Raw genomic sequence first — 17,374 nt, 5'->3', positions numbered from 1 at the left:
TTTAAAATGGGAAAAATATCCCTTGCGAGTAACCATTCATGAAGTCTGAATCACAATTGGAAGGGCCATATTTGGGTTTTTATTAGTATTCTTAGATAATTATTGATTTTTTTTTTCTCTACAATATTTATTACATGTGTTGGCTTAGGTAGAAATTTGAAGTACAAAATTGTTTCCTTAATTGTGTATGGCTTACTTCAGGGAACCTGTGTTCTTATCTGAGTGAGATAGATCCTTGAGAATTATACATAACCACAAAAATGTGTTGAATTAGCTGAAATGCAAATTGCACTCCTTTTTTCTTAGGTAGAAATAAACCCACTTGATTTTGATATTATAAGGTTTGAAATTACTATCTTTGGAGGGAAAAGCAATCTGTGCACTTTGCCACCTCATAGCTTTTTCTCATGATACACTTGTTTTTTCCTGCTGCTCTGACCTTGAGCGTCACTTACTGGAGCTGTTTGACTTTTTGGCCAGACGATGGGAAGGTGGAGATCCAGGTGTTTCCAACCAGAAGACCCCAACCACAATCCTCCTGACACCAGAGAGAAAGTTCCATAGCTTTGGATATGCAGCAAGAGACTTCTACCATGATTTGGATCCCACTGAATCAAAGCACTGGCTGTATTTTGAAAAGTTTAAGATGAAGCTGCATACCACTGGTGTAAGTAATACCAAAAATGTGTTTGCTGCTCAAGTTGTTTTCCTCTGAACAATACTAAATTTTTGTCAACTGGAAGTGAAGCATCTCTACATTTGCAGAGTAAATTAAGTAAATTAAACTCTTCAGTTAGCATTATGATTCCTTTTGTTTCTCACTGCATTTGGCAGCTGTATCTTGCCAGCTTTCCTTGTAGATCTTTAAAGTTCAGTATCTGCTTTGCTTAGATCTTCATGTCCTGCTTGGGGAGACTGCATGAGGTTGGTTTGTTCAAAAAATCTGGTCAGCAGGAATGGGATTTAAGAGCCAGACTGAGCTCTAGAGCAGCCAAGGAAATTCACCCAGAATTCGTTGCCAGAACTGCAAGTGCCAGTAGGGCTGTTAATTTGACATTATTCCTACTGATTGTGTTTTTGTCTTTAATCCATTTTAGAGCTTTGGGAATTGGCCAGTACTTTCTGTTTTGAGGTGTTTCCTGGTTTCCTCTGTTGGTGGGGAACCAAAATCTGTACTTTTAACTTGGATTAAATATCTTGCATGTGCAACTTTATTGCAGTTATTTACAGATGTATCTATTGCAATTGTTTAATATTTAGTCCATATTTCTTTCTCTGCCTGCAGTTATCTGTAGGCATGGTAAGTGTTTAAAAACAAAGTCTAAAATAAGCAGCAAAGTGTCATGCTCCAGGAAATTCAAGTGATGAGTTAAATCCTCATCAGAATAGTTTTGTCACTTTTTCCTAATCAGGTGAATAATAAAGAGTTCACTGTCCTCAAGCAGTGGGAATTATTTTGATGTTTGCCTTTTTCTTTTAATAACTTCCAGTTATTTTCTTTCATGTAGAATCTTACCATGGAGACAGACCTGACAGCTGCAAATGGCAAAAAAGTCAAAGCACTTGAGATATTTGCTTATGCTCTGCAGTTCTTTAAGGAACAGGCATTAAAGGTGGGGTAATGCTTCCTTATCAAGATTTTCTGTATTTATAACTAGTATAAATATGAGCTTAATATTTTTAGCATTGCCAAGCTTTGACCTGAGTTGTATTTGATGTAAACAAAGCAAGGCAGGTGTAGAAACTGGGCAGGCTGTGGACTCTGGAGAGCTCACAATTGCCTGAAGTAATTTCCCCTTGCACAGGTCAAGCTTGATTCACTAATAGCATCCCAGTGATGCAGAGTTCTGAATAGCTTTTTACTGACTTAGGTATTTTCTACTGTATTTTTAATGGGGAAAAAAAAGTACATTCGACAAGAAAATTTAAAAGCTTATTATTTTCCATTTCTGATGTTGCAGTGCTCATTTCTTGCAGTCTTCTTGGATCACAAGATTGTTTTTCTTATTCTCCAATGGAATACATGTCCCCAGTAAACAGGTTTTGAGATGTTAAATCTCCTGTAAGTCGTCAATTGTGAGTTTAAATATTGGCTTCCAATGTGCCACTGTAATGTCAGTGTGAGCAGAGCAATTCCTGGGTCAAATCAGAGTATTCATCCAAAGTCTTGTTTAAAATAGCCTTGTGGTTAAGAGCTAACCTACTTTTTTGAATGGGTTTAATTTATTTTCTCTGAGATCCCAGTCTATTCCTTATGGCTGCAGAGAAGCAATCCTGTCACTACAGCTCAAATGCCTCATCTTTTTAACTGTACTTTTAACTGTACTTTTTGGGGTTGGTTGTGGAGTCACAGGCTTGGACCTTTGTGTAAACTGGGGACATTTTTAGCAAATATGAATGTTGGATAAAATCCCATCTATTTGCTGTGCTGCCTGCTCAGGGCTACATCCTTTTCCTGATGTTAATAACTAAATCCCTGGCATTTGTGAGTGAATCCTGGAACTAATTAGACATGCCATGTAAGTGAGCTGTTACTTTGCACTGTGCTCTGTCTGTCTGTGGTGCCCTGTGCAGTATAAAGGTGCTACTTTTCCAGCATGGATTTTTGAACTGCAGCATAGCTAAACAAACACAACACCTTGGCTCAGCACATGCAGAAACATATTTTTTTACATTCTAAAGGCCTGTTGTCCACCTTTCTGAACCTTTCTCTGTTTGGATGGAGATTTAGATAGGACATATGGTAATGACATTTTACTTGGAACCTTGCCCAAAACATGTCAGTATATCACCTAATTTGCAAATGCAGTACAGACTTCCTTCTTTTTTAAGGGGAGAAAAAAAAAGGACAATAAAAGTACTAAACTAGTCTTGAATGTTTGCTTAAAGCAAAATTTTGAAGGACCAATCAGTCATTTTTTTAGAGGGGTTAAATGTAACTTCCCCTTGTTAACTGCATTATAAAAGTTTGATTTAAAGGTAAGTGGTGTATAAAGAAGTCATTGAAAAATCCAGATTGTAAAACATAAATGTTCATCAGTGATACCCTAAATATTTTTCTGTGTGTTAATCAAGGTGTAAGTGTGCATTCTTCAAGCTAACAGCAAATCCCAAACCATAGCTGAGGATGTACATAAATGTGCTGTAATATTCTGTAAATTGCTGCTTTTGCAAAAGCCAACTTTTCTACTTTATTTTGAGCAGTAAACTTTTCTATAGGCCTCCTTGAGAAAGCTTCAACCTTAATCCCACCTTTTGGCACAGTAAAGCATTCTTGGCAGGTTGGAAGTAATTCTGATTTGTAGCATGGATGGATGTAAGGGGAAAAAAATTGCAAGAGGGTTACTGTTATCAGAGCCAGCAGAAAAGAATGTTTTCCTGTAGGCACCCATCATTTTACATTCACCTCTACTTTTCTTTTTTTTTTTTCCATTTTTAGGAGCTCAGTGACCAAGGAGGCTCTGACTTTGAAAACACTGAAGTAAGATGGGTCATTACAGTGCCTGCTATTTGGAAGCAGCCTGCAAAGCAGTTTATGAGACAAGCTGCCTACAAGGTAATATTACAGGCTGAATCTAGAAATGCCCCTTTAAAGCCCTAGTTTATAAGCTAAATGATAAAATGTATTTGGGGCAATTTAGTATAAATACAGCCTAGAAACGTTGAAAGAGGAATTAACTCTACCCAGCAGAAGCTGTAGGTTGTATGTATTCATCTCTTAAATGCCTTTTTCTTAATATTTGCTTTTATTTATTGGTGTCCCTCACTGCAGACTCTGATATTTTGGTCATCTTGGACAAAGTATTTCTGCTGAATTCAGTGCACGTGGTACAGATGCAGTTTTGAGACCCTAGGGAAAGTTGAGTTTCAAATACTGGACAGTTTTGTTTTGTTACTCTCTTTAGGTCATCACAGACTTTTAAAGTTAAAAAAAAAAAAAGAAAAGAGGAGGGAAAGAAAAGAGTCTCCTTGGTGGAACTTTTTTCCTAGTTCCCGTTTTCCCACAGTAGGAATGAAAGGACTGTGAACCAGATAATCTGGATATGAAATTAAATTCAAATGTTATTTTTGCCAGTGAGAGTTTTATCTACATTTAATTCTTTCCCCCCCAGCCACCCCTCAGATATTTGCACTTTCCATATGCATGTCCTTTATTTAAAATTCAGTTTGTGTCTCTATACATGAGATGTACACATTCTCCTTTTCATCGGGATGTTCATTTTTAGTTGGGTTTTTTTTTTTCCTTTTTGATTTTTTGTCAGAGATTTGTGTAACCCATTGGCAGCAGCTATGCAATGCACAGTTTCTAAAATACCTTCTAGTTCATGAGTAATTTGCAGAGTGCTTCTGGGAAGCACCCAGATTTTTCTAACTCTGTTTCTAACAATCTCTAATGTTGAGCAACGTTTTTCTTAACAGTCTGTATTGTGGGATTGCTAATGCTAGTGCCAGAAGCAAAACACTCTTAAAGTTCTGATGGAAGGACACGGTTGTAGGTAAATCTGAAACACTAGAGACCCATTCATTATCTCTGTATATTGTTGTCTGCCTGCTGTCTGTGTGCATGTGTGCTCGTGAAGTGGGAGCTGTGGAAGGAGCAGGGCAGGGTGCAGGTAGATCTCTTGGCATTTCTCATTTGTGGCACAATGGAATGTTGTTAATTAGTGTCTGTGTCTGTGGTTGTGTCTGTGGTTGTGTACTTCTATGGGCAAGCTTGACAAACAGCAAGGGCTGACAAGGCTTTTAACTTGGGGTGTGTGATCCACTGCAGGAAAAATGGAGTTTAGGAAAATAATTCATGTTAGCTTGACACATGGCTGAATCTTTTCAAAGCAGTGGGGGATGAAGAAACAGATGCAGAAAACAGAATCCTGAATTGCCGTTCAGTCTTCCAGATTCCTGTTGCTGCATCCAGATGTTCCTCATGGATGGATCAGAAGTTGCAGCTCTTGTTAGCTATTGGAAGATGGAAGCATCTTGAAAATGAGGGGCATCATGTAGAAAAAAGAGTGTGAAAAGGCAGTGGTAGAAACCTTGCAGCAGGAGACACACAGAATTACAACCCCCAGTCTGAGCTGAGAGTTAACTTGCAGAAAATATTAATGAGCTGTGGAAATCTGCTGAGCAATCTGTGTCAAATGAGGTAGCTCCAAGAGAAGTGAAGTACTGAAACAGCTTCAGTCACTCCCTCTTAGTGTTTCTGGAATGTTTAAATAGTTGTCTAGGCAAAGCTAATGGAATTAATAAAGTGTTGGAAATCTGCTTCTGTGTTCAGCACCCATCACCTTGTGACCAACCCATGATCTCAGTGCACCTCTGATGTCTCCTCATCTCTGTTTGCCTTAAACAAAACATTGCTAACCTGGAACTCCTCATCTGCCCAAGGGCTCTTGCATTGTCCCCTTCCAGCTGCTGTGCTGCTTCCTCACTGAAGGAGTAATCTGCTTCTTCCTTCAGCTCACAGCTCTTCCTCTCTCTTTCCATCCAGCCTATCAAAATCCTGCTAACTCTGTCTGCATGACAGCTTTTCCTGTCTTTGCACACTGCTGAGCATTCATCCAGGCTGTCAGTGATTTGCATCTTGGTTATTGCAACATCATTTCCTTGGCTTCAGCAGCTGTAGTCTGGCCTGGTTTGTATCTCTTCAGAGTACTGCCCCGAAAGAGTTTTGTAGCCTTGCATTTGACAGGGAATCAGCCCACATTTGGCTCCATCTCTGTCATCTCAGACATAAGCTGCATGAACATCTGTATTGCTTACTTATGTTCCTCTTGTGAAACTCTCTTTAAAATGCTGGATTTTTTCATGCCTACAAAAATGTGACTGTGATTAACCCACTTACATGAGAAAGCTACTCCTCATGGCTTCTTGCTGTTACTCTGCCTGCCCTGTCTGTGTCCATCTTTTGTGCTTTTTGTATCCTTAACAATTTTTATAGCTGAGTTACTACCTCTTTGAAGCAGGTATTTGTTCTCTCTGAGGCCTTCTGAGGGACTCAGTCTGGCAGGTTGTAGAGAGTTGCATGTCTTTATAAATTATTTTGCTGAATCAAAATTACTTTATTCCTGAATGACAGTTCACAGATGCTTTTCCCTGTGCCTCATGTTTCACTCCCATGGGTCCAGAGATGGCTCTGAGGCTCTGGGAACCTTGTTGAGGTTTGGTCAGAACTGGAGAGAGCTCTGTGGCAAGAGAGCTCTCTCTCAGCTCTGTAGGACTCACTTAACTTAGGGTTTCCTTTCCCAAACCATGTCTGCTGGGATAAGTGTGCATTGCACACTAATTCACTACATCTTTAGTAATGACTTTCAGGGTTTATAGTCATATTTGCCATTCTCCCCATTAGTAAAATGTAAGACATCATAAATAGCATCAACTTTCCTTGTTTCTGTGTCCCAGTTGTTGTGCTTCACATTCTTTGGACACAGGAAGAGCAGAGCAGAATCTGCAGGCTGGAATTCCTTGAACATGCTAACAGGAATGAAGTCTTAAGGAAGAGTTTGGAGTGTGGCAGGAATATGTGAATGCAGAAGCTGTGAGATAAGAAAGTAGAACAGGGCATAACAAATGCACTTAGGGGGCAGGGCAGAAGAAAGAGAAAGCTGGTGCATTTTCATAAGCTTGCCCAGAATACTCTCTGGGCTTTCAAAGATCAGTCAGTTGCTCAAGTCTGAGATATTGAGGGTTCTTTCCTTTTTAATATGAACTCTTGAGTTTTGAAATAGAGTTCTAGAGCTCTGAAGTAGATTTATTTTTCAATTACAAATAGCAAATAAAATCATCTGCAGGGTAAGGTCATATAAACAAAAAGAGAGGCAGTCTTGGTTATAGGATTAAAGCATGTGAGCCTAAAATTCCAGAGGCTTCATTCAACCAGCTCCTATGCTGAACATTTATTATTGTTTTCACATCAGTTTTGTCATGGAATGTGCACAATGAGAATTATTTAACACATTGTGTTCTGGGGTCTGTGACATGACATTGATCAATATTGCTTTACTCTGGAGAAACCTTCGGAGAAAAATAAACAAACTTGGCAAGAGAATAATGTGACAGCACAAGAAATTCCTTGCTGATAAAAACATGACATGGAGTATATTTGATTTTTTAAAGGTGGCTTGGGAGGCTTAACCAGATTGAAATTTGTGAATTTATTCCCTCATAAGACTGTTCTGTACAGAAAATACATACACATGAAATTTATTTGTGTAGGGACAGTGTGTCAGGCTTCTGCTATAAACTGCCTAAGAAGGTGTGAGCAGCCCTGGGAAGCTGGTTATTTTTCTGAAACAGTACTTGTTAGTGAGGCAGGTGAGGCAGAAGTGTGTTAATACATCAACCATCCTGACTATTTGTAGCTTGTGGGGGACTGTTGAGTCTCTGATTTCACTTTTGTGATATTAAGATTTTTTTAATAATGAGGATTAAGTTGTTTATTGAGTGATGTTGGGGAGAATTCTGCATCTTATCTATGCTTAATTAGGAAATAAGAATTCACTGAGGGATGTGGATTACAGAGTAAAAAAATGTGTATTAACTGATTTCTGCTTACACATTTGAGTTCCTCAGCCAGGTTCCCATGAAGGCAGAGACATCTGCTAGTCCAGTTCTGTACATTTCTCAAAAGTTTGTTCACTTCTGTGGCACAAGTTGGAGCATTTGGAGTTTTTTCTTTTGCTAAGCAAGTAAAAAAAGAGCTTTTCATAGCACTCTCTGTAAGAGTCAGTCTGTGCCTGTCTCTTACAAAGTTTTTAAACACATTTCTCAAGCTCTTAGAAATCGACTGAAAGCAACAGAAATAGCCAAAAAATAGAATCTTCATTCTGCCTGGTGGAAAGGCTGTGCTAGGTATCATTTACCAGGCCAAAAAGAAAATGGTCTGAAAGGCTGTAAACTGCAATCATTAGGGAGTGATAGAAACCCACAAATGTAACTCAGCATGGGCAGGGTCTGAAACTAATGGGTTGGATTATAATAAATTCATAGAAAAGGTCAATAGATTGGTCTAAAAGACATCTTAGATGCCAATATTCAGTTACAAAGAAGAGAAATACGAGCTGAAATTGGAACTGTAAGGAAAAGTATGAAGGCAAAATGAGAAAGCCCAAGGTACAGAACAAGATGCATCTCACAGAAAAGAGCAAGCAGGCATTTTTCTCAGTGCAGGTCCTTCTCAGTGAGGGCCACTTGTGGCTTTTTAGTAAAATCAGCCTGAGCCATGAGGACCCTCAATGAAGATGGTTCTAAATACAGGGAAGGAGAGAGCCTGAGACATTAGGAAGAGCCAGACTTTGCTGTTGTGGTAACTAGTGCATGCCCCGGGTACAAAAAGCATTTCTAGAGTTTTATAACATTAAAAATTGAAAAGCTTATGAGAATTTAATGGCTTCATTTTTCTAATGCACACTACTCATCAAACTTGTAAGTAATGTTCTCCTGCACCTTGGGGGATATAATGTAATGCAGCAAAAAAATTCTTGGTAATGCCACTTGGAGCTAAGCTTTCAGTTACTGCCCAAATGTGATCTGTGACAGGAGTCCCTTGGGAAGGAGCTGCAGCAGCATCACCCTGGAGAAATATGGACCAAATGCCACTGTGGTCCCATTCAACTTGTCAAAAAACACAGCTTCTACTTGGTATCATTCAGCAATATGTAACTCAGCTTTAGTAATGCTAATTTGGATTTGTGGTCTCAACAAAACATGCAGTTTGTGCAAAGAAAAACGTTGGTGATTTCAGTCTCTTGTGGTTATTCCTTACCTAAAAAATTATCCAAGATTCCTCTCCTTGGAAAATGGTGTCTGGGGTTACTTCTGAGACCAAAGTGTGATACACTGGATCTAATGTCTTAAGTAAGGTTTGCTGCAATTACTGGTATTCTGTCATGTCTCACAAATACGAGAAATCCTTTTCTCTCTCATGAGGCAGAAATCTTCTGCTTGGCCTGTGTGTAGCAAGAAATTATCTTTGTTATGAGCAGTTAATAAAAGATTTTTGTCAAATAGGCACAGGTAAACTCCAGAACCTTCTCCATGAATTGTAAACAAAAGTGCTGCTTCATGATTGGCAGCCAGTGGTCATAATTCAGGTATTTCCTGCCTTATGTTCCATCATTCTTCCGAAAAGAAAAAAAAGTGGTTTTATAAATTAAAAAGAGGAAATTGTAATACAAAATCCAAAAGACATAATATAATAAGTATAAATTTCATCAATAGAGTCAAACAGTCTCTACAGTTCCAAAGAATTCCAAGCTCAGGTTGAAAATAAAAGAATAGATAATAATAGTAATGTATAAAATAGGAAGTATAGAAATGCTCAGGTAAAGCAATTTTTACTCTTAGCTGGGTAATAGCTACAGTAGAAAAATAAATTGAGGCAGTCTGGCTGTGCTTAGCAAAGGCATTTATCTCAATCAGACAGCCCAGCTGTCTGTAACAAACTGATTCATCTGATCAGTGGCCACACAAATGCAGCAGTTCTTGCTACAGCCAGTGCAGCTCCACACATTCATTATTTTAAGTGTCCTGAAAATAAAAGTCACACTTCATTATGGTTCCAGGTGCCCCATTTGTTTTCTTGCTTCTCACAATGAGATAATGCCATAGTTTCTAGGCAGACATTAAGAGGGAGAAATGTTCCATGTTGTTTCTTACCACAGGAATAGCTTTACTGACAGGTTAGCAGACAGAAGTGAAATATCAAATGGATTCTGCTTTGGCCCAAAGTTATTTGATCAGGTATGTGCATGCACAGTCAGCCAGGGTGATTGTTCAGAGCCTGAGCACACCTCATTCCAGCAAACTGCAGCAACAGCTCCACTGAAAAACTTAGTATTGATTTGGGTACTCAGAAGCTGATGCTTTTTCATTAGTGGGATGTTTCACAAAATTTGTTCTTAGTGATTTACAAAATGTTATATAGGAAGCTTGTGGCAGAGCTGAATGCAAAAGCTGCATGGTTTCAAGTCCATGTCTGCTATTTGTATCATCATGTTTTTAAGCATAAAGACCATTTTTACCTCTAGAATGAATGAATTAATGGATTAGAACTGAATTTCCTTCTCTGACAAGACAGTTTTTTTTGAGTGCAGATTGTGTTAGTGTTGTAAACTCAATTCGTGCACCCCTGATGCACTGAACCAATTGCAAATGTAGCATCACTTTTTCATGTGGCTCATGGCTGATGTTTAGGATTACAGGACTGCTTGAGGCTGTTGTACTCTATTTTTTTTTTAGCTTTAAAAATAAAAAAAATACATGCTGTGACAAATGTTTCCTTTTGATTCCAAGACACTTGAACAAAAGTTCTAATTATAATCCATACAGAAACCTGTGAGGACCTGAATAACTGCAGCAGTGGGTCTGGTCCTGCTGTCAGCCTGTCAGACACCATGGGCTCCCTCTCATGATACACACAAGGATTTGACACAAGTCACAAAGACAAGGAGGGAAAAAGTGTGTGGGTCCTTGGCCTTTGGGAAGGATTCCTTCCTGCAGTTCTGGCCTCTCTCAGTGTAGGATACCTGCAGCATTTTAGTCATGGAAGCTTTAAGTGGGAGTGTTGCTTGGAGATCATCTAGCCTGACCTTCCAGGTGGAGCAGGGTTATTGCTACACTTGGTCAGCCTGGCTTTATTGAGTCAAGTTTTAAAGCTCTCCAAAGACAGAGATGCCTTCCTGAGCAGCTGTTCATGTGCTGCATCACCATCTTAGTAAAAAAGGGGTTTTAGCACCCAGTTTGGACCCCACAAGCTGCTGTGGCTTTTGTCAGTCTTTGTATCTCCTTGGAAGACTGAGAAAAATTGTGTTCTGCTTTGGACCTGCCCTTCAGAGAGCTGCAGGCAGCTGTTCAACTGCTCCTTGGCCAACAAGAGTTTCTTTCACCATAAAACTAATTTTAACTGTAAATAGAACGCTAGCCTAAACCTATTGGTCCTTCAGCATACATGGTCATGCAGAGCTGTAAAGGGAGATAGTGTAACTATGAATTGGAATTAATTTCTTAGTGTAACTATTAATTGGAATTAATTTCTGTGTCGTCTAGTGATGGTCACCAAACCAGTTGTACAGGTGCCAGTGTGAGGTGCCTTATTACCATCTATCCTGATGGAGAGATGTGAGGATTTCACCCCAAAACCCTTCACAGAACCTCACAGCTTGTGAGTTCCCTGCTTGAAGTGGGAGCAGCAGTGGGTTTGGCCCAGGTGGAAACTGTGGGAAGGCTGTGAATTTTCTGTGGGTTAAGTTCCTTTATACAGGCTTCTGGTTTGGACAAGCCCTGGGAGTTCAGAAAGCACTGCCAAGGCTACACCCTGGTGTTTTAAAAGCAGGGAAATAGTGTATAAATATATAGTGACAGGATCTGCTTCCTCATGGCAGAAGGGAAAATGTCTGAGGCCCCAAAAGAGCCCTCTCAGGAATAACCCAAAATCCCAAGGAAGGTTTAAAGGCTGATTTTTACTTTGGATTTCATCCTTTTATGCCTTTCATTTTATTTCATCACTTACATTTGTGTGAAGTGAGTAAATGAAAACTATTACAGGGATCTCAGCTTCCAGTTGGTGCCCCTCCATTAGTGGCTTTTTCATCCTCCATAGTTTGTATTCCCCTTGTCTGCAAAATGAAGTTACTTTTACCATAGCCTGAGATGGCCTTTATGCTTTCTCAAGCAGTTTTCTGACAGAGGGATGAGTATCTTTGTCCTCTCCCTGAGCTGTACAGATGGGGAAGCTGACCCTGAAAGAATTCTGCAGCTGTGACAATTATCCACAATGTTCTCACTTGTGAAATGCAAAGTATCAGTGACACCTGATCAGGCTAGGATAAAGGACAGCCTGTGCCACAAGCCTGATTTTAGTTCAGCCAGCAGTAATAGTGTGAAAATGTATGAATGTATGTATATCTGTTAGGTATATGCCTGTATGTGTAGTGAATGTTAAGAGAAAGCAAAATGCTCTTGTTTCTGTGAAGCAAGAAGTGCCTCTGACATTGTAGATGGCAGATCTTTGCAGGATCACCTGCCACCCAAACATTGTGGGTTTGGATTTTTTTTAAAAAAAGTCAATATTCAGTTTTCCTCTGGGCTCTTCTATCCAGAGTATATAATTTTGAAAGGAGGGAAGCACCCAGCAGCTCTTCCCACTGCCTTTGTCAAACCCAGCCTCTTTGCTGTGGTCACCAAGAGGAATCTTTGAAAACCCTGTTTATTTTGTGGTTGTTGAGCAATTTTAAGAATCTGTCTTTGAAGAGATAAGCGGGCAGAGCTAACTGGGCTGTCTCGACCTCAGTCTATTCTATTTACCCACAATATTTCCTGTACTGCAGCACTCCTCATCACTCTGATCTCTAAGGGCAAAGCAGCAGGCTATGTGATGCTGTAGTGAGTTTCAAACATTTTTTTTTTAAACCTTCTCCAGGCTGTGGCTCCAGTGAAAGTGCATTGACTTTTCCTGCAGCTTTGTGGTACCCACTCACCCTGCCAGCCCTGCTTCCCCTCCAGTGGCTCTTTGGGACACTGCTGGGAGACTTTTCCCATGTTGCTCATCTTCTTTCCTGGCACGCTCTGCCTCCGTAATTAGATCTCAGTGGTTTATTTGTGACATCCCAGTCTGATGCTATAGGACTGGAGAAAGTGCTAGCTAGTGAAAAAGGAGGAGGATTAGAGGAGCTCAGTCCCCAAGGCACTAAGTGGATGGTGTTATCATGAAGCCCTTAACACAATGAACTGATTAGTTTAAACAGTGGAAGGCACTTCATTTCCAGCCACTGTTTTGTCTTGCCTTGATTCAGCCTCACAACACTTTCTTCATGCAGCCTGCACAGTGCTTAACTTGCAATCATGCCTTTCCTATTGTTACTAATTATAATAAGTATCTTGGAAAATAGGAAAATGTTGATGTTAATTCTCAGCTTCTCTTGTTTTGGCTGAATAATCTGGTTGTCCTGCAGAGCTTCGTTTCCTAATGAACCCCATGGTTTTTACAGAGCTGTTTCATGGGATTCCAACTTCTCAATTTTATCTCTGGTACTTACAAATGGGGCTGTAGTGGTAAAACAGGTTTAAAAGGTTTTTTCTACTGACCAGAAGAATGAATCATTGCACTTGTCTGGTCTGCAGCATTGCTTCAGCAGTGATTAAAGTAGTGCAGTTGGTGGAGGTGATAAAGTGAGAAAGGAGAGTGGGACCCAAGGCTGTGGAGGTGATGGGTGAAGCTGTTCCTGCAGCTTCTGCATGTGCCCCATGCCATGGGCAGACATGGAACCTGCTTGGGGAAGAGCAGTTTGGCTGTGACACTGAACTGGAGGTCTGGGGTTGTGGAGGGAATTCCCACCTGGCTGTGGGTTCCTGTGCAACCTTAAGGAAAGCCTTTTAGCCTCTGTGCCTTGTTTTTCCAACTGTGTAATGAGGCTGGCTCTTTTTATCTTTCATGCATTTATCTGTTTCTTTTATTTATGCTACATTTTTGTATCTGGAAATGCTTTATCAGTTGTGAATGCAGTGCCTACAGCCCTGCAGCAGTAGTGAATCAGGTCTTAAATTACTACAAAATATATCAAAGCAGAAAAAAAGTAGAATTCATCCAGTTGTTCTTTTAATAAGTTTTATAGCTCAAAAGAGCTTCACTCCACATAAGGCATGTTCCTTGTATTACAAATCAGTGGTCAGGCTATTTCTTTTCCCCCTTAGAAAATATATCTGATGTATCTTTCTGAAAAAAAAAACAAAAAGAAGAAATTTTAAGTGTTGCTTTCAGTAATTTGCAAGGATAGAATAGGAAACGTCAATCATGGTGGATTTCCTAACACTGTGCTTCTTTTGAGGTCACTGTGGTGTAATAAATAAAGAACACACTGGTGTTCTGTCTGGCTGTGGAGAGCTGCAGCTAAATGCTAAATTACAGCAGCATTCAGAGATGGGCCATTTTCATCTAGGCCTACCTTAAAAAGACTGGCTAACATGGAGTATTCTATTATAATGCTGTCTTTAATGTCATAGAGGTTACAATATTACCAAGAAATAAAAGGGCATTGATTTTTTTTTTCCCTGTGTGTTGTGGCATGTGAGGCTGGATTTTGAAAGCAGTATCTTTTAATCTGTTATCAATGGTGATTCTGCATGTAGAGTGAGTGAAAAGAGTTTTCTGAAGGGCTCAGACTGCTGTAGTGAGCTGCAGTCCAGACCTCAATATTTGCTAGTGGTGAATTACTCCAACAGCTGGCAGCTGATGCTGGTCAGGGAAACAGGAATGTGTTGTGGTCAGCTGTGGCTCTCTCCTGGTGACACCTCTCTGGCTATAAAAACAGACCTGGTGGCCAGGATGAGAATTCACCTGCATCTGGATGGTGAAATTATTTATGCTCCAGTACATGAGACTTTGAAGTGCTTTCAAGTTTGCTGTCCATGATGCATCTTGGCAAATGAACAGCAATGCACTGGCACCAGCACACAGACCTGTGCTACTGGAGGGAGTGAGGTCTGGGAGTTCTCTTGTCAAAAAATGAAATCCTAGTCCTCAGGCATATGAGCAAAGTTGAATTTTAGAGCAGTTCTTTTCATAGTGTTCTTTGCTTCTCCCAGGTGGATAAATGCAGCAATATCTTGCAAATTGATTTAAGAATTTTTTTGCGCTCAAATAATTTTTGTAATCCCATGATGAGTTTTCCACTTTTGTGTTCTTGGGGAAACTGCTCTCTGCTTCCTTCATATTCCATAAGTGATGACTGCTAGTGAGGGTTATGGGAGCAAGAAAATCTCCTTAGCAGGCTGGAGTCAAGACACTGCTCTGTTCTAAACTCTGCTGTAAGCTGCCCTGGGCAAAAGCAAATTGGTGTGTCTGTCCCACTTTTGCAAAAGCAAATTGGTGTGTCTGCCAGGATGATCTCTAGATTGTTGAATATTGAAGCATTGTTTAGATCTGCCCTGCTCAAGCCTGTTAACTTGTGAATCCCTGGTGTTTATTACAGCAGTGCTTGGGCAGCAATGGGCAAGAACGCGGAGTGAGGCAGACAGAAAGCAGAAAGTGAAAAATACAGCAAATTCCCAAATGCCTGCAATTAATAATTTTAACAAATGAATCACTGTTTCTTCATGTTGGCTGCCTGCTGTTTCCCCTCCTCTTTCTCTGCATGCTCAATATTTTTCTCCCATCTGTCCCTTGGCTGTAATGATGGGACAGATGCAGTGCCTAAGTCTTCCTCTTGGAGCTTGTATTAAAACAACCTCATTGCTCCATTCCTCCCCAGCAGTATTCATGTGCTCATGTTTCTTTAGCATCTCCCCCTCTCCCATTTTCTCTGTGCTTAGATGTATAGAAATATATGTAATGTGCTCTCTTTCATGGTTTAAATAGAAATGCTATATACACAAGATATGAACTGTTGATTGCTACATACACATATATATATATATTTATATGTAAATATATATGTGTGTATATATGTACATATATGTGTGTCTACATCGAAAATATGTGTTGGATGCCTTGTACCTTTCACTGTAAAAGATTCTCTGTATGGTCTTTTTATGATGTGAAGCAACAAATTCTTCATTGTAACTGCCCCTTCAAACTCTGTAAGAAAAGCTTTTAAACTCAAAACCTCAGCATTTTCTTCATGAGGTTCTGTTAGGATCAGATGTGCTTTGACCTGTTAAAAACTGTCATTTCTGTTGCTTGTTTTCCTCAGGAGATATTTTGGGTATGTTAAAATCATAGCTGGGGAGAAAAAGGAGCAGGAATGGCATCTGCTGTGCATGGAGGGTCTGAGAACACAGATTGAGTCCATCCACTGCAGGTCACTGCCTGCCTCTCCTGACTGCAGTGTGAAAAGTTCATGGTACAGGCTGCTGCTGGAGGAGGGGAGGAAGCAAATGTTATTGTTAATGGTTTACTGTTTGCTTTTAGCAGGACCAGCCTAGGGAGTTTGTACTAAAATTCCCCTTAGAACAGATGATTTGGCAATTAATACAATCTTCTCCCCACCACCACCTCCAGTGAGGAAGTACCAGTGGTACCAGTGCCTTCCATGTGTGTGCAACTCAGTTCTTGTCACCTCTGCAAATGCTTTAGGTTGTAGCCTTTGCATTTTAATATCCTTGGCAACAAACTATTTTTTCTCTAAAATGTCTTTAGTGTATAAGTTAGCCTGAGACTAAGAATTGTCTGTGCTGCTGACACATGCCCAGTACAAGGAGCAGACTGGGGATTCTTGAGTTCATCCACATTGCTAGATAGTGAATAACCCCCCTTGCTGCTCAGATTTAGAGCTCTCACACAACATGATGATGGATTTAATACAAGTAAAAACTGAAGCAGGGTAGTCAGGAGCTATTTGTTCTCCAAGCCCTTACAGGATAGAGCAGGAAGTGCTGCCCTTAGAACTGCAGCAAGATCCAGATTAAGTTTTTTGCAAAACTCTCCAAAGGCAAAGACAGTTTGTGTGCAGACATCACACATTTGTGGAATTCTTAAGCAGATCAGACAAATCTGTTTGTCAGGGAACCCAGTATTGATTCATAGCTGGAATGTTGCTCTTTCCAGTGCAACAAACCAAAACTTCCTGTGTGGAAAAGCTCAGCTGGGGATGAGTGATGTTGAAGTGAGCTGGCATGAAACCAGCCCTGCCTGTGCCTACAACATCCAGATGGGTCACAGGAGGGACTGGGCTTGTCCTAAGGCACATCCTCATCCCCACTACAGCTCCAGGGCTGCTTCTGCCAGCATGCTCACATACAAGTGATGTGATGGCAGGAGAGTCTGTGCTTCATTGATGCTCTTTTTACACATTTTAGGGTTACTCTGGCTGATGTAAATCTATTTTCCAAAGTTTGAAAGTTTGGTTGCAAACATTCTTTTTGATACAGTATTTTTTTTCAATATGTGTTGCCACAGAGCTGGCAAGGTTTGAAATTGTGTAGTATTTGTTCAATATTTTCCTTCCCACACAGTTCTGCTAATTTTGGATCATGCTGTTTAGTCCAGTGGATGTAACTGAAGCAGAAAGGTTTGCCCAACAGCAATAAAGGCTGTAAAGTGACCATAATCCCAGTCATGGTGTGCTTGTAAAATAAAGAGCAACCATGATTTAAGAGTTTAACTCTTAAGTAATTTTAGAACTTATTGTTGTTTTTTTTCCTTTTTTTTTTTTTTTTTTTTTTTTTGTTGTTGTTGTTGTTGTTGTTGTTACCAATAGTGAAGAAGAGGTTTTCTTCAAGAATCTGTTTATGTTACTTACTAGGATGGAGAGAGTAAAGTGAGTCAGTAAATATGAAGGACAGTTGTGTGTCTCAAGTCTTATCCTGGTACTACTTCTTAAAGTAAAGTAAACAACTTTACTTTGAGTTTCTGGCTGCAGTTGTCAATGAGGCAGCAATTCCC

The 17,374-nt window shown here is 40.0% G+C and overlaps 1 protein-coding gene across 2 annotated transcripts in view; it reads left to right on the top strand.

Moving 5' to 3' along the window:
- The window catches only part of HSPA12A (heat shock protein family A (Hsp70) member 12A), a 53,084-nt gene that overhangs the window by 21,452 nt on the left and 14,258 nt on the right, over window positions 1-17,374 (top strand). For both annotated transcript variants that reach the window (XM_009087159.4, XM_030241113.2), the window contains 3 exons: window positions 481-667; window positions 1,509-1,613; window positions 3,440-3,556. In XM_009087159.4, the coding sequence (XP_009085407.1) occupies window positions 481-667; window positions 1,509-1,613; window positions 3,440-3,556 (409 nt within the window). The remainder of the gene's footprint in view (window positions 1-480; window positions 668-1,508; window positions 1,614-3,439; window positions 3,557-17,374) is intronic.

This window comes from Serinus canaria, chromosome 6 (assembly GCF_022539315.1).
Source record: "Serinus canaria isolate serCan28SL12 chromosome 6, serCan2020, whole genome shotgun sequence".
Taxonomy (NCBI): Eukaryota; Metazoa; Chordata; class Aves; order Passeriformes; family Fringillidae; genus Serinus; species Serinus canaria.
The sequence above is the reverse complement of the archived record's forward strand: the minus strand, read 5'-3'. Positions and strand labels throughout refer to the sequence as shown.